General features: G+C 44.4%; 1 protein-coding gene across 4 annotated transcripts in view; it reads right to left on the minus strand.

Moving 5' to 3' along the window:
* Positions 1-21,792, minus strand: part of INSR (insulin receptor) — a 125,521-nt gene that overhangs the window by 11,877 nt on the left and 91,852 nt on the right. For 2 of the 4 annotated variants that reach the window (XM_033134339.1, XM_033134340.1), the window contains exons 10-14: positions 20,792-20,993; positions 19,177-19,212; positions 13,819-14,093; positions 12,784-12,923; positions 3,627-3,786 (exon numbers count right to left, since the gene is read on the minus strand). In XM_033134339.1, coding sequence (XP_032990230.1) covers positions 3,627-3,786; positions 12,784-12,923; positions 13,819-14,093; positions 19,177-19,212; positions 20,792-20,993 — 813 coding nt within the window. The remainder of the gene's footprint in view (positions 1-3,626; positions 3,787-12,783; positions 12,924-13,818; positions 14,094-19,176; positions 19,213-20,791; positions 20,994-21,792) is intronic. The other 2 variants (XM_033134341.1, XM_033134342.1) reach the window with 1 other exon arrangement.

The following is a 21,792-nucleotide window of genomic DNA, read 5'->3' on the forward strand; positions in this document are numbered from 1 at the left end:
TCAGGCCATCACCCAGGGCCCCACACTCTGAAGGGTTTAATGTTCCACTGTCACCATCTTGAAGGTGAATTTTTAAACAAGGGCCCTGCATTTTCATTTCATACTGAGCCCTGCAAAGTAAACAGCCTATCTTAGTTTCAAACAGCACCTCTGGCTGATGAAAAATTCATCAGGAAGAGCCCTGTGTGTTCTAGCGGGTCCTGCCCTCCTCATGGGACGGCCGGCCCATGAAACTTGTGGGTGTCCTGATTCCCAGGCAGAGTACCAGGCAAAATAAAGGAAGTGCATTTTTTCCCCCAAAAGAACCCCTTTTAAACTGGCTGAAGAAATGCAACACAACCTTTATTTTTTAAATTCGCATGCACGGCTGAGTCGCCTGTAATTATCAACACGCCCATGTATTCAGATGCTTGCAAGCCAAGGAAGAAAATGGGTTCTTAGAGAGAGGTCAGAGAACGAATCTGGGCCTCTGGGTCTTTTAATAATAGTAGTACACCAAACACTTACTAAAAGCCAGGCACTATCTGAAGTGCTTTGGGCAACTGATCTTACTTAATCGTCCCATAGGCCAAGGTAGGAGGAACTATGTCTGATGCCAGCTAACGGACTAGGAAACAGAGGCTCAAGGAGAGGAGCGGTCTTGCCCAAAGCCCCAGAACGTATCCACAGTGCAGCATGAATTTGAAGCCGGGCTATCTGAGTAAGCTCTGACCACTGACCCCTGCTGCCTTGGGAGCCAGCTCTATCCCGACACGTCGCGTCCTCCTCTACCGCCCTGACTAAGAGCAAGCTGTCAGTGCCATCTCCGATGGGGGACAGCCCGAGGGTGAGCACCTCCTTCAATGTTGCACCCTGGTGCCTTGCTTCCCTCTCTGTTATATAATAACTTTTTTTAAGTACAGTTGGCCCTTGAACAATGCAGGTTTGAACTGTGTTGGTCCACGTATATGTGGATTGTTTTCAATAAATACATACAGGACTGTAAATGCATCTGGTCTTCCTTATGATTGTCTTAACATTTTCTTCTCTCTACCTTACATTAGTGTGAGAACACAGTATATAATACATATATATATAATGCAAGCAAAGGAAGAAAATGGGTTCTTAGAGAGAGGTCAGAGAACGACAAAATATGTGTTACTTGACTGTTTATGCTATTGGTAAAGCTTCCACTCAACAGTAGGCTATTGGTAGTTAAGTTTTGGGGTGTCAAAAGTTATGTGAGGATTTCCAATTGTGCAGGGGTCAGTGCCCTTAAGACCTGTTGTTCAAGGGTCGACTGTAAACTAATGTGTCAAACATTTAATACTCCAGATTTTTAGCTATTGTGCGTAATGCTACGCCGGATTTCCTTGAACATGTATCTTATTTAGACATCTCTGATTGCTTCCTTATGATACATTTCTAGAACCAGAACTGTTGGCTTACATAAGATTTTGGATGCACATTATTAAAGTACTACATTTTAGCACTCACCAACCATGAAAAAGCAGGTCTGCCTGTCTGCACTCTTGGACAACACTAAGTACTGCGCTTATTAAAAAAAAAAAAAACCTTGCCAATTTGATAAGTTGAAAATTACATCTTGTTTTAATTTACATTTTTTTCTTTTTTGGTGTGGTTTTGAGTGAGGTTTGACATTTTTTTCATATGTTTTCTATTTTTTGTATTTCTTTTTACATGGACTATTTATGTTCTTTGCTTCTTTCTTGTGTTAGGACATGTGTCTTTTACTCATTAATATATACAACTGACCCTTGAACAACACGGGGTTAGGGGCATCAACCCCTGCATAGTCGAAAATCTTCCCATAACTTTCGATTCCGCCAAAACTTAACTACTATTAGTAATCCACCTACTATGAATTGGAAGCATTACTGAAAACATAAACAGTCGAGTAACACATATTTTGCACGTTCTATGTATTATATACTGTATTCTTACAACAAAGTAAGCAAGAGAAAAGAAAATGTTATTAAGAAAATCATACAGAAGAGAAGATGCATTTACAGTATTTACTGGGGAAAAAAAATCTGCATATAAGTGGACCCATGCAGTTCAAACCCGTGTTGTTCAAGGGTCAACTATATATTCACTCTGTATTAAGGATATTAAATCTTTGTCGATGATGTTAAAAATATTTATCCCACTTTGATAATTTCCTTTGAATTTCATTCATTGGTGTCCCTGGTTCTTAAGAGAGAGACTCCAAATCTTTGGATATTCTGAGTAATAGCGGTGTCTTTGTTATGGATGACTCTCTTGGAACTCGCCTGAGTTTAGGCTGACAGGTGAGATGACTCAGGATGGGGGCTGGTCACCAGAAGAGCAAGCATGTGATTGGAGGCGTGGGACTTTCAGCCACCCAACCTCCAAAGATTGGAGTGGGGCTGGAGATGGAGTTCAGGCACGTGGCCAATGATTCAACCAGTCACACAAGGTGATGAAACCCCAACGAAAACTCTGACACCAAAGCGCAGAGGAGCTTCCTGGCTCATCAGTACATCCATATGCCGGGAGGGTGACATGAGGTATCCTGATTCAATGGGGAGAGGACACGGGAGCCCTCCTGGCACCTTGTCCTATGTAGCTCTTCATTTGGGTTATATCCTTTATAATATAACTGTCCTTGTAATTATAGCACTTTCCTGAGTTCTATGAGCTGTTCTAGCAAATGATAGACTCTGAAGGGGTTGTGGGAACACCCAAATTTTAGTCAGTCGCTCAGAAGTGCAGGAGACTTGCATCTGGCATCTAGCTGGGAGCAGTCTTGTTGGGAACTGTGCTTTTAGCCTTATGGGGTTCTGTGCGAACTCCAGTGGGTAGCGTCAGAATCATAGTGTCATACACCCAGATGGTGTCGGAACTCTCATCCTAGTCCTGGCCCTGACCAGAACCATCCCAGCAAGAACCACTCCCACTTTCCACACTCCCACTGGGCTCCCAATCCAGCCAGCCAAGAAGAATCCCTACCTCCCCTACAACCTCCCGCTCCTTCAGGTCTAGAATCTCCCTCTGCTGAAGTCATTTGTTTGTTCATTCATTTTAGTGTCTGGGCTCCTACCACATGCCGACTAAATACCCTCTTTTGCCTCCACTTGTATATTCTTCCAATTCTCAGCCAACATGTTGCCACCTCCAGGAAGCACTCCCTGACCAGCTCGGCCTTCCCCTCCTCTCTACCTTCCCTACTGTCCACTGTGTGTCCAGCTGGCCCAAAACTTATTACCTGGACAACAAGAACATACCCATGGATGAGTAGGGAAGCTCCCACGTCGTCCATTGGAGGACATAGCCCATCTAACAACACAGATTGAAACACTAGTTCACAAGAACTGATGTGTTTACAGATTTGTCCTGTGCCAGGCACTTGAACTTCATAATGTCACTGAAACCTCCCTTCACCTCCAGAGGTGGTCGTATTATTATCCCCATGGAGAGATGAGGAAGTGCAAGCTCGGAGAAGGCAAGCACCTTGCCCCGATCACACAGCAGCGGCTAGTGGACCCAGAGGTCAAGTCCAGGGCCAGCACCTGTAGCTTCCAGCTTTCCTTGACCATCCTCTGAAATGTGCCATTCCCAATACCGACCACAGACCCAACCAGCCCAAGTCACTGCACACTTACAATAGTCTGTCACATAGAAATAGGTAGCCTCCGTCCAGGAGCCGTTGCCCGCCAAGGAGGTGGCCCGGACTCGCACACTGTAATTCCCCGGAGGCAGCCCGCGCAACCTGCAGCCCCGCTCCAGAGCAAAATGCCTGCGGGAGACACAGAGGTGCAGCTCCTGGAAGACATGGGGAGGAGAGAGGGGAGTGGGGGTTGTGCCTCGTACACTCGGAAGTGTCCATCCCAGGTGGGAATGTCACACACAGGACCAGCTCAGAAACGACACACAGGGAGTAAAGCACAGAGTGTAACATGCAAGCGACTTTGAGACTTTTAGAACTTTAGAACCTTAGCTCTACGGACAAGGAAACAGAAGCAGAGGTTATCATGATTGAGAATAGGCAATCTTCCTAAACCACAGGCCGAGCATTTGACCTGGATCATTTCTTGTTTAATTCTTACAATAACCCCATGTCTTAGTTTCTCCTTAGAGAGGAGGAAACTGAGTCTTAGGGCAGAGTCAGCAAACTTTTGCTGTAAAAAGCCAGATAATAAAGATTTTCAGCTTCAGGGGGGCCAGACAGTCACTGTCACCAACACAACCCTGCCGTCAAAAGCAGCCAGAGACAAATCCCAATCGTAACATCTGTAAACGAACAGGCATGGCCATGCGTCCACAAAATACTGTGGACACTGAAAGTTGAACTTCACATAATTTACACGTGTCATGCAATACTATTCCTCTTTTCATTTTTTTTTACCCAACCATTTTTAAGATGCGAAAGTGATTCTTAGCCCACAAGCTGTACAAAATCAGGCATACACAAATAGTGTGCCAACCCCTGGCTGAGAATGTGAAATGATTAGTAACAGATCCCGTAGCTGGTGAGTGGCAGGGCCGGCCTTTGAACCTAGAACCATCTGGCTCCAAAACTTCTTGCAACCACTGTGGCATATTTTCACCAGACCTCCAGAAAGTCCCAAAAAGGCAAGAAAGAAGGGAGCCCCGTCACCTCAATCACATTTCAGACTTTCCTCCTACACCTCTGGGTCTGTGCCTTCTCAGAACCAGATACATGGGCTTAATTTCTTAAGGACAAATTTAAAATCTCCTCCCTTCCCAGGGTGTCTTTTGGTTTCACTTTACTTCTTTCACCTCCATGAAAAGAGTTGGGATCTACCTGAATGTCTGATAAATGAGAGGAGGTAGACATCCACACCCCGGTGATAAACACATAAATAGAGATCAACCCAGAGTTTGTTAAGAAAGGCAGGAGGCTCACTGGGAAATAAGACCATGCAAGGCTTGGGCCCAATTTTGAAAACTTTCTGAAACAGCTCCAAGCTCATAGTGCATGCAGAGATCTGGCCTGGAAAATTTTAGAGGGAGAGCAAGAAATGTAAAAGCTCCCGTGCTTATCATGTGACAACAGCAGCCAGAAAACAAATCAGCTGGAGGCGGGGTTAGGGAGTTCTAGTCCAAAGGTTCTTCCAAGAAGGATGAGTCACCAAGTAGAAAGAGATAAATCAGCAAATATAGACACCAAAGGTAGCTGTTACCCAGGACAAAGGGGACACACATCTTCTAATGCCAGTCATTTACCCCCAGACATCTCGGGGTGGGGACTGAGAAGGGAGCATGATGGAAGGAACTAGAACCAGAGGCAGATCCACAGACACCAAAAAAAGAAAAGAATAGAAAACAAGGAGCAAAACCTGATCAAGAGTGAAGAAGACAATTACATAAAAGTTTGTACAAACAGGGAGGAAAAAAATCTCAAAATTGCAAGATACTGAAGCAAAGGATATGAGCTCATGAAAATGGATGCTCTTTCCAGAGAGGAGGGTAATCCCTGGAGCTAGGGTCTCCAAGGGAGGAGAGGGGAAGTGGCGAGGGGACTTGAATACAAGAGTTAAGGAAAGGAAGATTCAAGTGATACAGCTAGCGGTGATTTGGGCTATTAACCAGCAAACAGGAACAAAAATGACCTCCACCAAATTCTGAGAGGATTTTGTAAAACCAACAAAGTCTTAATGGTTTAAAAACAACTTTACTTTACTTTTGACTTTATCAAAGCAATGCTAGACAACTAAGGAAATGTTGGAGATCATCGAGAGGTCTTGTCTACGAAAAGGTTTTTTAAAACGTTATTGCAACCTTTCACACTCTCTCCTAATTTCCTCCCATCTCTCTGTTTCCCTACAGGTTGACTAGGGCTGGTCTGCCTGGTATCGGGGTCAGGCCAGGCAGGGCAGATGCTGGTGGGGATTCATGGTGGGGATTCCCACTGGTGACCCTCGGGCTCCAGGAACAGGAGGGGCAGGCCAAGGCAGCTGGGAGAACGTGGGATGAGGTCCAATGCCAACAGGGTAACTAGCTGTCCCAGTTTACCCATAACCAAGGGTTCCCAGGATGTAGGACTTCAATGCGTAACCCTAGAAAATTCCCGTCAGATGGGGTAGAGTTGGTCACAGCAGCAAGAGTAAAATCAAGGAGGGTCTGCACGGAATCTATATTCTCCTCCTTGCCACCAACAACACCCCAAACTTCCTCTGGAAGCCGCGCCTCCCCTTTGAGTGGCTCTTGACTGCCACCCTCCACTCTACCCTAGTTCCAGGACTCACTCTGACTGCCTAAAGCTGAAAAGTCCTATTGGTTTGGGGAAGGGCACAAAACTCAGACCTAAATGAACCATCATGGAAATGCAAATGGAGACCACAATGAGATACCACTTTACAATCCACTAGCATGGCTGTAATAAAAAAGATGGACCAAGTGTACGTTTCTATAATACGTCATCTATATAAGCTTACTAACTAATGTCACCCCAATAAATCTAATAAATAAAAATAAATAAATAAAAATCAAACTTGAATTTAAAAACAAAGATGGACCAGAGCAAGGGTTGGTGAGGAACCTGGAACCCTCATACACTGCTGGTGGGACTATAAAATGGTGGAGCTGCTTTGGGAAAGAGCTTGGCATTTCCTTAAAAGTTCAATGTAGAGTTACCATATGACCCAGGAATTCCACCCCTAGGACTGCACTCGAGAGAACTGAAAACATACGCCCCAAAACTTCATAAATGTTCATAGCGGCATGATCCGCAATAGCCAAAAGGTGAAAATAACCTAAATGTCCATCAAAGGATGAACGGATAAACAAAATGTGGTCCATCCATACGATGGAATATTTTCAGTTATAAAATGGAGTGACATACTAACACATGCTATAATGTAGATGAACCTTGAAAACATTATGCTAATGAAAGAAACCAGTAACAAAAGGTCACACATGTATTGTATGATCCATTTATATGAAATGTCCAGAACAGGCAAATCCATAGAGACAGAAAATGGATTAGTGGTTGCCAGAAACTAGAGAGACAGGAGGCAGGGAAGATTTGGGAGTGATGGCTAAGAGGCATTTCTTTGGGGTGTGATGAAAATATTCTGAAATTGACTCTGGTGATAGTTGCACAACTCTGTGAATGTACTAAAATCCATTGAATTCTATGTGTTAAATGGGTGCATTTTATGGTATGTGAATGTATCTCAATAAAGCTGTTATTAAGAAACTCTCATGCCTGAGCCAATCAGCACACAGCACTTCCCTGGTCAGATGATTGGTTATTGGATGTCATGTGACCTCAGCCTGGCTGGGAATGCCGGGACACAGACTCCCTCTCTGCTTGTAGGCTTGGCGCTAAGAGGATACGAGGCTTGAAACCACAGGAGGACAGCCAGGAGCTGCTGGACTCTTGCAGGTACTCGTAAGATGCAACTGATCCAAAGGAATTCTGGATCCAGCCATGCCTGAACTCTTTGAACTGTTCAGTTATAGGAGCTAATGAGTTTCCTTTCTGTCTTAATCTATTTCAAGGGGAGGGTGTTCTCAACTGCTGGTGGAACACAAGGGATAAAAGCATAAAAGATCTAAAGCCCAGAGCCTGTATTCTCAATCTCTAGATTATACTGGACAAAGGTCTTCCCAAACATCCTTGTAAAATGCTGTACATCCACCCATTTTTGTGAATATACCATATTCTATGTACCCATTCTCCAACGGACAGACACCAAGTGGCTTGCACTTTTTGCTAGTGATGAAAATCTTATGCATAGATTGAAAATTACCTAAAGTCCAGCTGAATTGAAACCCTACAACTAAAGACATACAAAAGCCACCTCGAGACTGATAGGAGGGGCACAGACACGGAATGGGCTGATCACACACCCATGTGTGACCGCTAAAAATCGGGAGGGATATCTCGGCTGCAGTGGTCCCCCCTGAGAAGCGAGGGGTCCCAGCCCCAAACCAAACACCCTAGCCTAGGGTTCCAGTGCTAGGAAGAGAAGTCCCCACACTTCTGGCTGTGAAAACCAGCAGAGATTGTGGCTGAGTGAGACAGAGGGTAGCTAGAGTCCAAAGCGTTCCTCTCAAAGGGCCTGCGTATGGACTTACTCGCTGATGGACTCAATCACTCTGAGCTCCAGCGCTGGAGCAGCAGCTGTTCGAAAGGTACCAGGAACATACAGGGAAGAATTGATTTATCTAGCTGCAGAGTGAGGGCTGGAGGGGCAGCTTTCTCCCTGGATGGAGGAGCTGGGGAAGCCATTATTTCTTTGTTGAACCCTCCCCCCTCCTGGTGGGCAGACCCAGACTGCTGCCATATCTGAGTCTCCATCAAGCTGGCTAACACTCTTTGCCCTGCCCTGGTGATTACGGAGACACCACCTCACCAAATTTCAGGCCCACCCAAGCTGCTTCCAGTGGCTCATCTTGGCTCAGGCTGCAGACTTTCCTAAAATCTCTCAAAGGTTCACAAACCCCAAACAAGAAGAATCTGGCTTCAGTATGTCCCATACGTCTTGCAGAGCAGCCCCAAACCCAGCACTGGTGGCAGCCGACCTTGGTTTGCTCGCGGCTTGGCCTCTCAAGGCACCTCCAAGCCTAGCACGGGTGATTGCTTTGTAGCTCATGCCAGGCGGCCCTGGGCAGGGCACAGGCTGCACCTGAACGTGGCCTGCCAGCAGAGCCCCTCCCAGTAGGCCTAGGGCTGGCACGCCACGTGGCCAACTTCACTGGACCCAATCCAAAGCATCATACGGTCACCTCCAAGAACAACACACCCAAAAGGCAAACTGGGCAGGCACCAGAGCCCTGCAAAAGCAAATCCTGCTCCGTAGGGTCAGTCCCTACACAACAGCTCCTCCATTGTAGTCACAACCAGTCCTCAAAACCAGTCAGCCAAAGGTCAATCCCTCCCACTATATGCACACAGCAACCAAGTCTCAACTACAAAAGGAGGACACACACAACCCACACAAGAGACACACCTACAGCATCCAGCTCAGGTGATCAGGGAGAGTGCACCACTGGGCCCCACAACACCTACTACTTAAGGCCATTCTACTAACAAGGGGAGACATAGCAGCCCTAACTAATACATAGAAACAAACACAAGAAGGCAGCCAAATGGACAGACAAAGAAACATGGTCCCAAATAAAAGAAAAGAACAAAGCTCCAGAAAAACAACTAAACAAAATAGAGACAAGCAATTTACCAGATGCAGAGTTCCAAACACTGGTTATAAGGATGCTCAATGATATCAGGGAGAACTTCAACAAAGAGATAAAAACATAAAAATGGAGATAGAAAAACATAAAAAAAAAGAGTAAGTCAGAATAAAGAATATAATAACTGAAAAGAAGAATGCACTAGAAGGAATTACCAGGAGACTAGATGAAACAGAGGACTGAATTCAGTGATTTGGAAGAAAAGGTAGCAGAAAACACCCAATCAGAACAACGAAGAGAAAAAAAGAATACAAAAAATGAGGACAGTTTAAGGGGCCTCGGGGTCAACATTCGCATCATATGGGTAACCAGAAGGAGAAGAGAGAAAGCAAGTGATTGAAAACCTATTTGAAAAAATAATGACAGAAACTTCCCTAACCTGGCAAAGGAAATAGATATACAAGCCCAAGCAGTGCAGGAGAGTCCAAACAAGATGAACCCAAAGAGGTCAGCAACCAAGACACATCATAATTAAAATGCCAAAGGTTAAAGACAGAGAGAATCTTAAAGCAGCAAGAGAAAGCAGGTTAGTTACCTACAAGGGAGCTCCTATAAGACTGTCAGCTGATTTCTCAACAGAACCTTGCAGCCTGAAGGCCATTAACATGAAATATTCAAAGGATGAGAAACGATAACCTACAACCAAGGGTTACTCTACCCAGCAAGGCTGTCATTTAGAATGGAAGGAGAGATAAAGAGCTTCCAAGACAAGAAAAAAGCTGAAGAAGTTCATCAAAAACACCAAACCAGTATCACAAGAAATGTTAAGGGGACTTCTTTAAGAAGAAAAAGAAAAACAAGACAAAAAATATGAATAATAAAATGGCAATTCTACATATCTGTCAACAATTACTTTCAATGGAAATGGATTAAATATTCCAACACAAGACATAGGGTGGCTGAATGAATAAGCAAACAAACCCCTTACATTATGCTGCCTATAAGAGACTTCAGATTGAAAGACACACAGAGACTGAAAGTAAAGGGATGGGAAGAAGATATTTCATGAAAATGGAAACAATAAAAGCAAACAAAATCTGGGGTACAATACTTATACCAGACAAAATAGACTTTACAACAAAGGCTATAACAAGAGACAAAGAAGGACCCAGTAATCCCACTTCTGGGTATTTACCTCAAGAAACCCAAAACCGCTACTTCAAGGGATGTTGTGCAATCTACCAGTATATGTTCATTGCAGCATTGTTTACAATGGCCAAGATGTGGAGGCAGCCTGGGTGCCCATTGATGGAAGGATGGATAAAGAGGAGCAATATATTCCATGGAAATGGGTTCTTGCCATCTGCGGTGGCATGGATGGACCTGGAGGGTATTGTGCTGAGTGGAGTATGTTAGACAGAGAAAGACAGATGCAAATGTGATTTTGCTTATATATGGAATCTACAGAACAAAATAAACAAAGAAACAAAAACAGAGTCTAGATACAGAGAACATTTTGATGTTGCCAGATGGAAGGGCGTTGGGGTGGTGAGTGAAAAAGGAGAAGGGAATTAAGAAGTACAAATTGGATGTTACACAGTAGTCATGGGGATGTGGGGTATAGTGTAAGGGATATAGTCAACAATTGTAATAATTATGTATGGTGGCAGATGGGTACTAGATTTATTGGGGTGATAGACGGGAGGGGAGTTGGGGGACTGGGGTAGAAAAGTAAAGGGATTAAGAAGAGTATAAACTGGTAGTTACAAAATAGTTCATGGGGATGTAAAGCACAGGGAATATAGTTTAATCATATGTAATAACTATGCATAATGCCAGGTGGGGTACTAGACTGGTTGGGGGAGCACTTCTTAATTACATAATGTCTAACCACTATGCTGTACACCTGAAACTAATATAAAATAACATTGAATGTCAACTGTTTAATTGAAAATTTTTAAAAATGAGGGAAAAAAGATGAAGGGAATAAGAGACTCAAATCTCCAGGTATAAAACAAATAAGGCATGGGGACATAATGTACAGCATGGGGAATATAGTCAATAATATTGTGACAGCTGGTACAGTGTCAGGTGGTTGCTGGACTTATCATGGTGATCACTTCTTTCGGTATATAAATGTTGAGTAACTATGGTATAATACTGAAACTGACATAATATTTTATGTTAGTATATTTTAATAAAAATCTTTTTAAAAAGGAAGAAAAGGAAATCTTATGCATAAAGCTTTGCCCCACCCCAAATTGAATTATTTTCTTAGGATATATGAGATTAATACATACAGGATAAGATATTAATCAGTCTCGCAATAATGGTCCCCAATGGGACATGGCTCCCTTTATGCACTCCTGAGAAGTCCCCTCCCATACTGATGCTTAGCTTGGCACTGGACTCACTTTCATGTGCATTCTTCTTTGTTTCTTTTTACAACTCTCTGCAGGCTGTAATAAAAATAGGCCTCAGGGCCAGATTTGGCCCACAGCCGTACTTCACTGATTTCAGTTCTAAATCATTTCAGAGCTGATATTTGGGCATCAAGAGCAGATCTGGTCCCAGAAGGGGTAAACAGACGGAGACCCACCTGTCCTTCCTAGCTTGGGAAAGCCATGCTGTGCCCACCTGGTTACAGGATCACCAAAGTTCCAGGAAATCAGACAGTTTTGTTAGGTGCTGGCAAACTATGGTCCACAGGCTAAATCTGGCCCACTGCTTTGTTTTTGTAAATAAAGTTTTATTGGCATACAACCACCACCCATTCATTTACAGGTCATCTAGATAGTGGCTTTTTGAACTACAATGGCAGAGCTGAGTATTTGCAACAGTCTGTCTGGCTGCACAGCCAAACATGGTTACTATCTGGCCCTTTTACTGACAAATCCTGGGACTTGGAATATCAGATGGGCTTGGGTTTGAATCCTGACTCTATTCTTAGGACCTTGGACACAACTTAAATTCTGGACACTTCAATACCAAGGCCATTGGGTTATTCTGAGGAGTTATTGCACTTCATCAGCCCCAAGAGGCATAACATTTTCACATTCTGACATTTCTAAACTTGGAACGTATCTTACAAGCAATGTCACCTTCCAGTTAGACGTGGCTGCATCTCTTTGTTTCTTAGTGGTCCATAAAAAAAAACGCGGCCTCTCATCCCATCTTCGATGTGATCAAATACAATAAATGAGATATTGTGTGTAAAGCACTTAACATGTGTGGGCACCAGCGAGCCCTGGGGACAAGCTTCACTTCCTTTCTGTTCTTAGATCCCCTGTCTTGTGCATCTTGGTGTTCACCATTCACCCAATAAAAAGTCACTTATTAAAGTTTTAGGTGATGTAGTCCCAGATTCAGATAACTCTCTCCAAAGGAGATGAGTCTCCTGTCACGTGAGGGAAGACACACATTCAGGCAGCCATCGCTCAAATCGTAGGACAGAGCCGGAGAGCAAAGTAAGAAACTGCTGACAGAAATGTTTGTGGATTAGCATTTCTGACTCATCTCTCTGGAAAGTTATGTATCAAGGTTTTGAGTCCTGACAATGAAGCATCCACTGAGAAGCGTGTGGGCCAGAATTTAGGAAGAGGAAGGAGGTACCAACGACAGCCGTGAAGGCTCATGCCCAGGTGTCGAAGGTCTTACCTCATCGCCGTACCGCCGATAACTCACTTCGTACAGCACAATCAGACCATTGGGTTCCTTCGGCTCCTGCCACATCAAGTGGACGACGTTGTTCTCGAAGATTTCATGGGTCACGGGGCCCACAATGTCATCTGCCTTGGCTGTAAGGAGCAGTGGTTAGAGGTTAGAGGCAGGGACCTGACCCCCGGATCGAATCCCACTTCTACCGTTTACCAGCCAGCGACATCGAGCTGGTTACACTTTCCTATGCTCCATTTCCCTTGTTGGAGAACGGACATGTAAGGATCACCATACGGGACGGCCCACATATCTGTCTGTCTGTCTGTCTATCTCACATTCTGTTGGTTCTGTTTCTCTGGACTAATACCCTACATATATGTATTTCTTAATTTTATTTTGTTTTTCTTATGGCTTGTGTGTATTTTTCTAAAGTTTATATAATGGCTGTGTATGTAAAAAATAATAAAGGCAACCTGGATGGACCTTGAGGGCATTATGCTCAGTGAAATAAGTCAGACAGAGAGACAAATACTGCCTGATCTCACTTAGATGTAGAATACAAAAAAGATGAACTCAAACACAGAGAGCAGAATGGTGGCTACCAAGGCTGGGTGGTGGGGGAAATGGGGAAATATTGTTCCAAAGGTACAAACTTCCAGTTATAAGGTGAACACTTTCTGGGCCTCTAATGACAACATGGTGATTATAGTTAATAACACTGCATTGTGCACGAGGGTAGAACTTAAATGTTCTCTCCATGAAAAAACAACTGGCCATGATGTGAGACGATGGAGTCGTTACCGACGCTATGGAGGTGTGTGCAGCATAACCAGACTGCAACCTACAAGGGTATCAAGTCAACGTGTTGGACACCGTGTTACAGGAACTTACACAATGTTCTATGTCAATTGTATCTCAGCAAAGCTGGGAAAAACTAAAGATACATAAAAAACGATAAAGGCAAGTAAGTTAAAGAGGGTGGAGGACTTCTGCTCGGTGGGCGTGGGTCTCCCGGCCCGTGATGTGCCGACCCACCTTCGGGCATGGTCCTGGCGCTGACATAGGCCGCCACACTGCACCTTTCCTCAGGGGAATCTTGGTTGCAAGCCTGCAGCTCAATGCGATAGCCGGTGAAGTGGCGAAGGCCAGAGATGACCAGCGACTCTTTGTTCATTACTTTCTCGAAGGGCCGGTGCTCCTCTGAGCTTGTGGGCGTGCTGGTCGAGGAGACGTTGGGGAAACCCGCAGCCGTGGGCACGACCGTCGTCCCATTTCCCACGTCGCCAAGGGCCCTGCGTTTCCTCGACGGCCTGTCATGACAGCAGGACATACATGGTCACGCACCTGCCATCTTTATATAAATGCTGCTGGAGAATCAGAGGCTTAAAATGAAAGGCTGGTGCAGTGGGCTGCGAGAAGGCAGGTGGATTACAGTGCAGATTGCCAGGAATTACAACCCAGCACAGCTTTCAAGATGCCCCTGGCAGCATCGTAAGGCAGGGCAGGCCCGTCCCGAGAGGGCTGGGACTCCGGGACCATTGTCATAGACACACACCCATATTGCTCTCCACACGCTTGATTTCAGGTTTTCATTTTGCAGAGTTAACAGGCCACCCAAGTCCAGGGTGAACAATAAGATGCCAAAAGCATGTAAGAGTCAAGTTTTTCAGGAAGCCCTGCCAAACAGTATTTTCCCAACGGCCCAAGCCACTGACCAACTCCACCAGTTTTAACAGGAGAAACATATCTTCTAATGCTTACGACCGTCTAGGGCACCTGTGTAACTAGAGTGATTCAACTTCAATTCTTACCACTCAGGTTGGTACAGATAACCCCCAAAAATGCCAATGCAGTAGGCTCACTTTCTTCCCCTTAAAAAGCTATATTAAGAAAAAAATGTTGATGGAGCAGCTGGATGGCTCAGTTGGTTAGAGCGTGAGCTCTGAACAACAAGGTTGCCGGTTCAATTCCCACATGGGATGGTGGGCTGTGCCCCACGCAACTAAAACTGAAAACGGCAACTGGACTTGGAGCTGAGCTGCGCCCTCCACAATTAGATTGAAGGAGAACGGCTTGGAGCTGATGGCCTGGAAACACACTGTCCCCCAGTATTCCCCAATTAAAAAAAAAAAATGAGTATAAGGTTTCTTTAGAAGAAGAAGAAGAAGAAGAAAGAGGAGGAGGAGGAATAGGAAGAGGAGGAGAAGACCTGTTGATAGCCTTAAAGTTTAGAAATACCACCAAAAAAAGTATAAAAAAATTCAAATTACTCATCATTCCACTGCCCACTGTTTCCTGTGGGCAACTTTTTCCTAGAAACATCCTGCATGACTATGATGAGGACCAACCTAGTTTTATAATCCATTTCGTTCATTTGTATTAGAAGCATTCATCAAACATTTTCTTTAAAATATAATGTCTTAAATAGGGCAGAATTCATGGGTTCTTTTTCTTTTTCAACGTGAGGCGAGGTGTCCCCTCCTTGTTTTGAAAGAAGCTCATGCTCAATGCAGAAAACTTGGAAAACTGTAAAATACTCCAATTAATGCACGAGCACAATGTACGTAACCATCCTCCTATATTTTTAATAGGAGTGTTTCCTGTTCTCTTTTGCTATTATAAATATTGCTTTGATCTTTTTCTGATTGCCTTATTAGGTCCTGAAAGTAGATCCCCAGAAAAGAAATCACTAGGTTATGCCTCTTAACACAGCCGGCTAAATTGCTCTCCAGAACTGTACGGTCACCTGTTCTCAGCAGGGGGCTGTGACACTGCACCTCATCAACACTGAGTGATTAGCCGGGTTTCATTTTTCAGATTTTCAACTTGAGAGACTTTTTTAAAAGGCATCACACTACTGCTTCATTGGTAGCTCTTTGTACTGGTCGGTGTGAACGTTTCTTTCCTGTATTAGTTCTTTTGTGTTTCTCTAGGCAATGGTCCACCCTTATCCTATTTTTCCAGGAAGTTCTACTGCTTTCCTCATTCCTGCTCCAGTGCTGTCCATTCACTAAGGATATTAACCCTTTATCGATCGTGTTGCACAATTTACCCAGTTTGCTGTTCGCCAGTGAGCTTCCGTTAAAGGATCTAAAACAGTCTTTCCTATTTATCTGTACAATTATATATCTCAGCAAATTTTCAAATTTTTCTTTTACAGGTAATTCTAGATGGGGTAACTAAGGTTTTATGGGAATATGAAAGAGATCTTTTCCAGTTGTGTATACCAATTAGTGCCAGTATATCCATTGGCTTTTATTTATTTATATTGTCCCTACTTCGCCAAACTCTCATTCTATGAGTTCCATAGTTGATTTTCTCGGGTTTTCAAGGAACACGCCAGGAAAAAGGTCAACAAACTTTTCCTATTAGTGCTAGACAGTAAATATTTTGGGTTTTGCAGGACATGTGGCTTTGTCACAACTAGTCAACCTTCAATGGCTTTCAAGCCACTGTCGCTAGAAAGCAGCCATAGACCCAATGGAAACAAATGGGTATGGGAGCATTCCAAAAAAACGTCATTGACAAAACAGGCCACAGGCCAGTGTTTGTCCAGCCTTGCCCTAGATTACCTGCAAATATCAATGATTTTATTTCCCACAATCCATTCTTTTAAATTCTAATTTCTATTTGTACCTAAATGCACTGGCTAGCACCCACAGAAATGTTAATTAGGAATGATGACATTGGGCTCCTTCCAACTCTGACAGGAATAGTTTTTAAATGATGTTAACCTGACTGTTAGTTTCACCTGGGTCATATTTGTCTTGTTGCCTTTTTCCTCCCTTTCTCTAAATTAGAATTTTTTTAATTAACATTATCAAATGAAATTATTATATGATTTTCCTTACTGGGTCTCTTGATGAATTCAATTACATTATCAGATCTCCAGATCTTAAACCATCTTTGCACTTCTGAGATAAGCAATATTGCCAGCACAGTGCTTTCGTTGGGACATTTGGATCTAAAGTCCCATATTAGCTGATCCTTAGTTTTCTTTCAATGTTGCACTTTGTCAGGTTCTGCTAAGGGGTGCTATATTAGTTTCATAAAATGAACTGGGAAGAATTCCATAAATTCTATGCTCTGGAAAATTTTCTGTATTACAGGAAATAGTTGCTCTTTCAGAGTTCAAAATAACTCATCTGTCACACTCTCTGGTTCAGGGGCTTTTGTTTTTTGTGTTTTTTGAGGCACTTAACTGACACCTTTTTTTAGTCTTTTTTCAAGTTTATTAGAATATTTATTTTTTCTACTTCTTCTTGAATCAGCTCAGACAAGATAAATTTTCCCAGCTGAAAGTTTCAAATTCAATAGCACGGGATTGTCCAGATGAATTCAACATATTAAAATCTTCCTTAGGCCCCAGTTTTATATCACCTTTTTACTTCTAGTTATTTGTGGTTTTTCCCCCTTTGATTTTAATTACAAGTTTAGCCATATTGATTTTCCTCTCCCTCCTTAATACATTTATAGTTTTACATTTTTTTCTTAATTTACGAAACCATTAAGTCTATTAATTTGTATCAAAGGTCATCTTTGCAATATTCTACAAGTTAAGGTATGTGATATTCACATTTCCATTATTTTCCAAATGGACTTGAATGAAAGTTTCCATTTCTGCTTTGACCCAACAGATATCCAAGTGATGGAAGTAGAATTTCTATTCAAACTTTCGAAGTCAACTTTTAGTTTTTACTGCACTGTAGTCAGAAAAACGTGTGGTCAGAAAACAAACCCTACTTTGGGGGTACTCATTAAGATTTCGTGTGGTCTTTTTGTATGAAAAGAGCAATGGCATTCTCAGACGGAAAACAAAGGTATCAAAGCGAAGATATACCCATAATAGCAAGATTCAAACATGTCTATACAGCCACAAGTAGGCCTTGCAACAATGATCAAGCGCTGGTGTCCCATAAATAACTACTGAGAAACTGGTGTCTGAACAACTGAGGACGCAAAACAATCTCATGAAACAGGCAAAATATGTATACACCAAAAGGATTGTGCACCGAAAGGCCACAAAGAAATCATGCAAGACCCCCATGACCAAACATGAACCGCTCCTTCTCCTCCTTCCATACACAGCATTTTACTATCCCACACCGTCACACTTGACCAGCGGTTCTCAATAGGGGGTGAGTCTGCCCCTTGTCCCACCACCACAGGGACACGGGGCCTATCTGGAGACATTTGGGTTGTCACAATTTGGGGGACAGGTGTGCGGCTGGCAGAGAGTGAGTAGTGACGTGGGATGCTGGTCGGCATGTCACAACACACAGGGCTGTCCCCACACCTGAGAAAGTGTCGGCCCCTGGTGTTAACATCTGAGATCAAGAAACTGGTCTGGACCTTTCTTTTCTACACGATTATCTTCCGAATGGCCACTAGAGGGCAGATGGGGGCCACACACATATATGCCTGAAAATAAATAAATAAATAAACACTGCTTAAAGAATAAAATCACAGGGGTGGGCAAAATGGGTGAAGTGGATCAAAAGGCACAACTTCCAGTTATAAAATACATAATCCCTGGGGCTGTCATGTACAGCACAGTGACTATAGTTTAATGCATATCTGAAAGGTGCCAAGCGAGTAGATCTTAAAGTTCTCAAAAGAAAAAAGACATCTGGGACTGTGAAGTGACTGGCGTTCACTAGACTTACTGTGCTGGTCATTTTGCAATCGATACAAATAACGAATTGTTAGGTTGTACACCTGAAACTAACATAATGTTAAATGTCAATTATATCTCCATAAAAGTAAAATAAAGCATCTCTTTGCATGGCCCCGCCCTGCCTTTCTTGTCCGGCCTCCTGTTCTTCCCAAGAGCCTGCGCCGGGTCCTACCACCTTGACTTTCCCTCAGATCTCTCACAGTCCTCTCCTCCAGGACCACCCTGTGTCTTAAAAGAACAAAGGAAGTTCATTCAAAGGGGAGCGGCACACCTGGCTTATACCTGTAGTCCTGCACCTGTCACCCCCGATAAAAATGTTTCCTGGTCAGTTTTGCCCACCGCCTGCCCCACGTGGTTTAGACGCTGGGCGCTGGCCACAGCTGTGCGCACACAGCAGGCATCGATAAATGCTGAGTGAGCGAATGCAGCGGGGAAATGTGTGGCATCTGGCAGGTGCCCAGGAAGCACCCCTTTGATCCTGTTTTAGTAAGAGTGTGTTAGTTACGATTTTTCCCCTCATTCGTGCCCAGATGCCATCTCAGGGTGAAGGCCTCTAACGTGTGAATTTGTGAAGCGCCTGGCCTCGGCAGAGCAGCCCATCACATGCATCAAGCCCCAGACGACGCCCCTGGGGTCGCAAAGGCACACAACATGCTCCCAGTGCGGCCCTGCGCCCAGCACCGGGGCCACACGGACGTCCCACAGGCGAGTCATACCTACTGTCCTCAGCACCAGAGCCTGAAGAGGATTTTCTGTGAAAACAAAACCAACTGCTTTGAGGACAGATAGAACTTCTTCCGACAGACCTCTTGCTCCTGACATCCTGGAAGCCACATTCTGTCCAAGCAGCCCAAGAGCGCCCATGGACCACTTTTTCCCATCATTTGAACTACATCTTTCCCAGCAGGTGCAAGAGCGGGGAGGGGGTAAACAGAGAAAATATGCCCTAGAGACCTAGCCAGAGATCTGGGGTTCCCCTAGGATATCAAACTCGACTCAATTTAAACATCACAACCGACTCAGCCATTTCCCCAAGTCCGGCAGCGTTTTGTTTTTCGCAGGTAAAACAGCATCTACCTCAGTGCCTGGGGTGTGCCATTCAGTGTGCTCTTTTGGGTTCAGGGTCATGGGGTGGGGGTGGGAGGGAATGCAAGAAAGAAAAATGAAAGAAATGTTACATGCTGAGGGTTCTGAGGAAACGGCTAATCCACTCAGATGAGGAACGATGGGCGTGTGAAGAGACAGTTTTAGAATCTTGTTTTATCCCAACGTAAACCTTCTGGGGTTTCGATCTACTTTTGAAACAGCCAGTTGTATCAGACATTTCTGGGTAGCCATCTGCTAAGGTCTTTAAGGGGGAAGCACAGAGGTCAAGGGTGGAGAGGCAGGAGGCAGCTCACAGCCCACCTCACACCTTTGCTGCCATAACTTGTGGCGAGTCACTCGTCAGCTCAGAAATGCAGGCTTCAGACCCACATGAGGGAGATGGCACCTGCTTCAGTGGGTGGCTGAAAGACTCATGAACTAACATGATGCAGACGGTGCTACTGGCATCGAGGGGGGAGGCCAGGCATGCTGTTCAACATCCTACAGCACCGAGGACGGTCCCACCACAAAGAATGGTCTGGCCCCAGAGTCACTAGTGTCAAGGTTGAGACCCCCCTGTATGGCTCATGGAATCTCATAATCCTAAGAGATAGAAACTGTTATTGTTTCCATTTTACAGATGAGTAAGCTGAGGCCGTGAGAGAGCAGAAACAACCTGGGACCCACAGAAACCTTTTTACCGAACTGTCTTTGCTTGCAGGAAAAATAAAGAGAGATGAAAAGCCTAGAGTGATTTTCACTGCAAACCCTGTTGGTGAATCAGATATACATCAAAAAGTCCTTTCACTCACTAAAAGAAACTGAACATATTTAAATAGGACTGGTCTCCGGACTTTGAAGAGGCTATGGAAAGTTCCAGAAGGATGAGAAGGTTACACAGATTTTTAAAAAGAGAATGCTCTGAGCTTGAGACGTGGTGATAAATCAAGCCTGGGCTGGGCAGGCATGTCTCAGGACTGTCCTCAATAGTCTTACAGGATATGTATCAGAACTCGGATGGAGACCAGAGGCTAGGGAAAAGAGTTCTGGAGAAGTCAGGAAGCAAATGCTGGGTTTTTTAAGTTTCCTCCCTTTTTGGTGAATATGTGCCCTTCCTGATAAGCTTCCTGTATCTCTCCCTCCATCCTGGGAAGAGACTCAGCCTAGACTCTGCCCACCGTCTGGACCTCCACTTTATCTTGTTCCCCAGGCCTCGACCCCAACCCCAAGCCAATGAGAACTGACCTGGGGACGAAAACCACATTGTGCAGGTAGTCCTCAAACGTCTTCCTGAACGAGGACTCCTCCAGCTCCTTCAGGATCTGAGAGTCAGTCTTTGGGCAGGAGCAGCACTCGCCGCCAGACTCCTCGTACTCGCTCTGGTTGTGCTTCTGGGAACCCTCCGACTCGAACGGTGGAGACCAGGTCCGGGAGGGCAACTTCAATCCTACAGAAAAACAGAGCAGGTGGACTCACATCTCCCCCTGAAACACATACACACATAGAGCAAAAGGGACCTTCTCAGAGAGGCTGGGCTCAAGCCGGAGTCTGGGTTCAAGTTCTATTGTGAAAAAGTAAGACCTTTCACTGTAGGGTCCACTCGATGCCAACTGAGATGATACATGTCCACATGTTCCAGACATTGTGAGATACCATAACTCCACGGGGCTGGAGGTTGTAAGGTAACCAGGCCTGTCCCTGCCTTCAGGGAACTTACATTCTAGTGCACAGGGGCCAGGGTGAGGGGTGGGAAATACACAATAAACTAATATATACAGCTGCTATGGGTCACAAGGCATGGTCAAAGAACAGAGGGTGTCTGGGGTGCTAGTTTTCACGGGTGGTCTTGAAGAAAGTGACCGCTGAGCAGTCCTGAATTCAGTAAAGAAAACAGCCATGCACCTATCTTAGTGTAAAGTAGTTCAGACAGAGCACAAAGTTTGTGCAAAGGCCCCAAGGCAGGCACTTCCTTGGCATGTTGAAAGACACCAAGGACCCAGTGTAGCTAGAAGAGGATGTGGGAGATAATGGTGGGAGGTGAAGTTAGAAAAGAACAGAGTAAGTAGCCAAGTCACATTCAACCACAGTTGAATGAACGAATGAATCCATCCATCCATCCATCAATCAATCAACCAACCACATAACTATAGAGACAGGTGGGCAGACCACATTTTCACAGGGAATTCTACGGGGTCCAGCTCAGAGACCCTGTGGTTATACTGAGTCATCAAACTGTGAAGCACAAA

Source organism: Rhinolophus ferrumequinum, chromosome 18, assembly GCF_004115265.2.
Source record: "Rhinolophus ferrumequinum isolate MPI-CBG mRhiFer1 chromosome 18, mRhiFer1_v1.p, whole genome shotgun sequence".
Classification (NCBI taxonomy): domain Eukaryota; kingdom Metazoa; phylum Chordata; class Mammalia; order Chiroptera; family Rhinolophidae; genus Rhinolophus; species Rhinolophus ferrumequinum.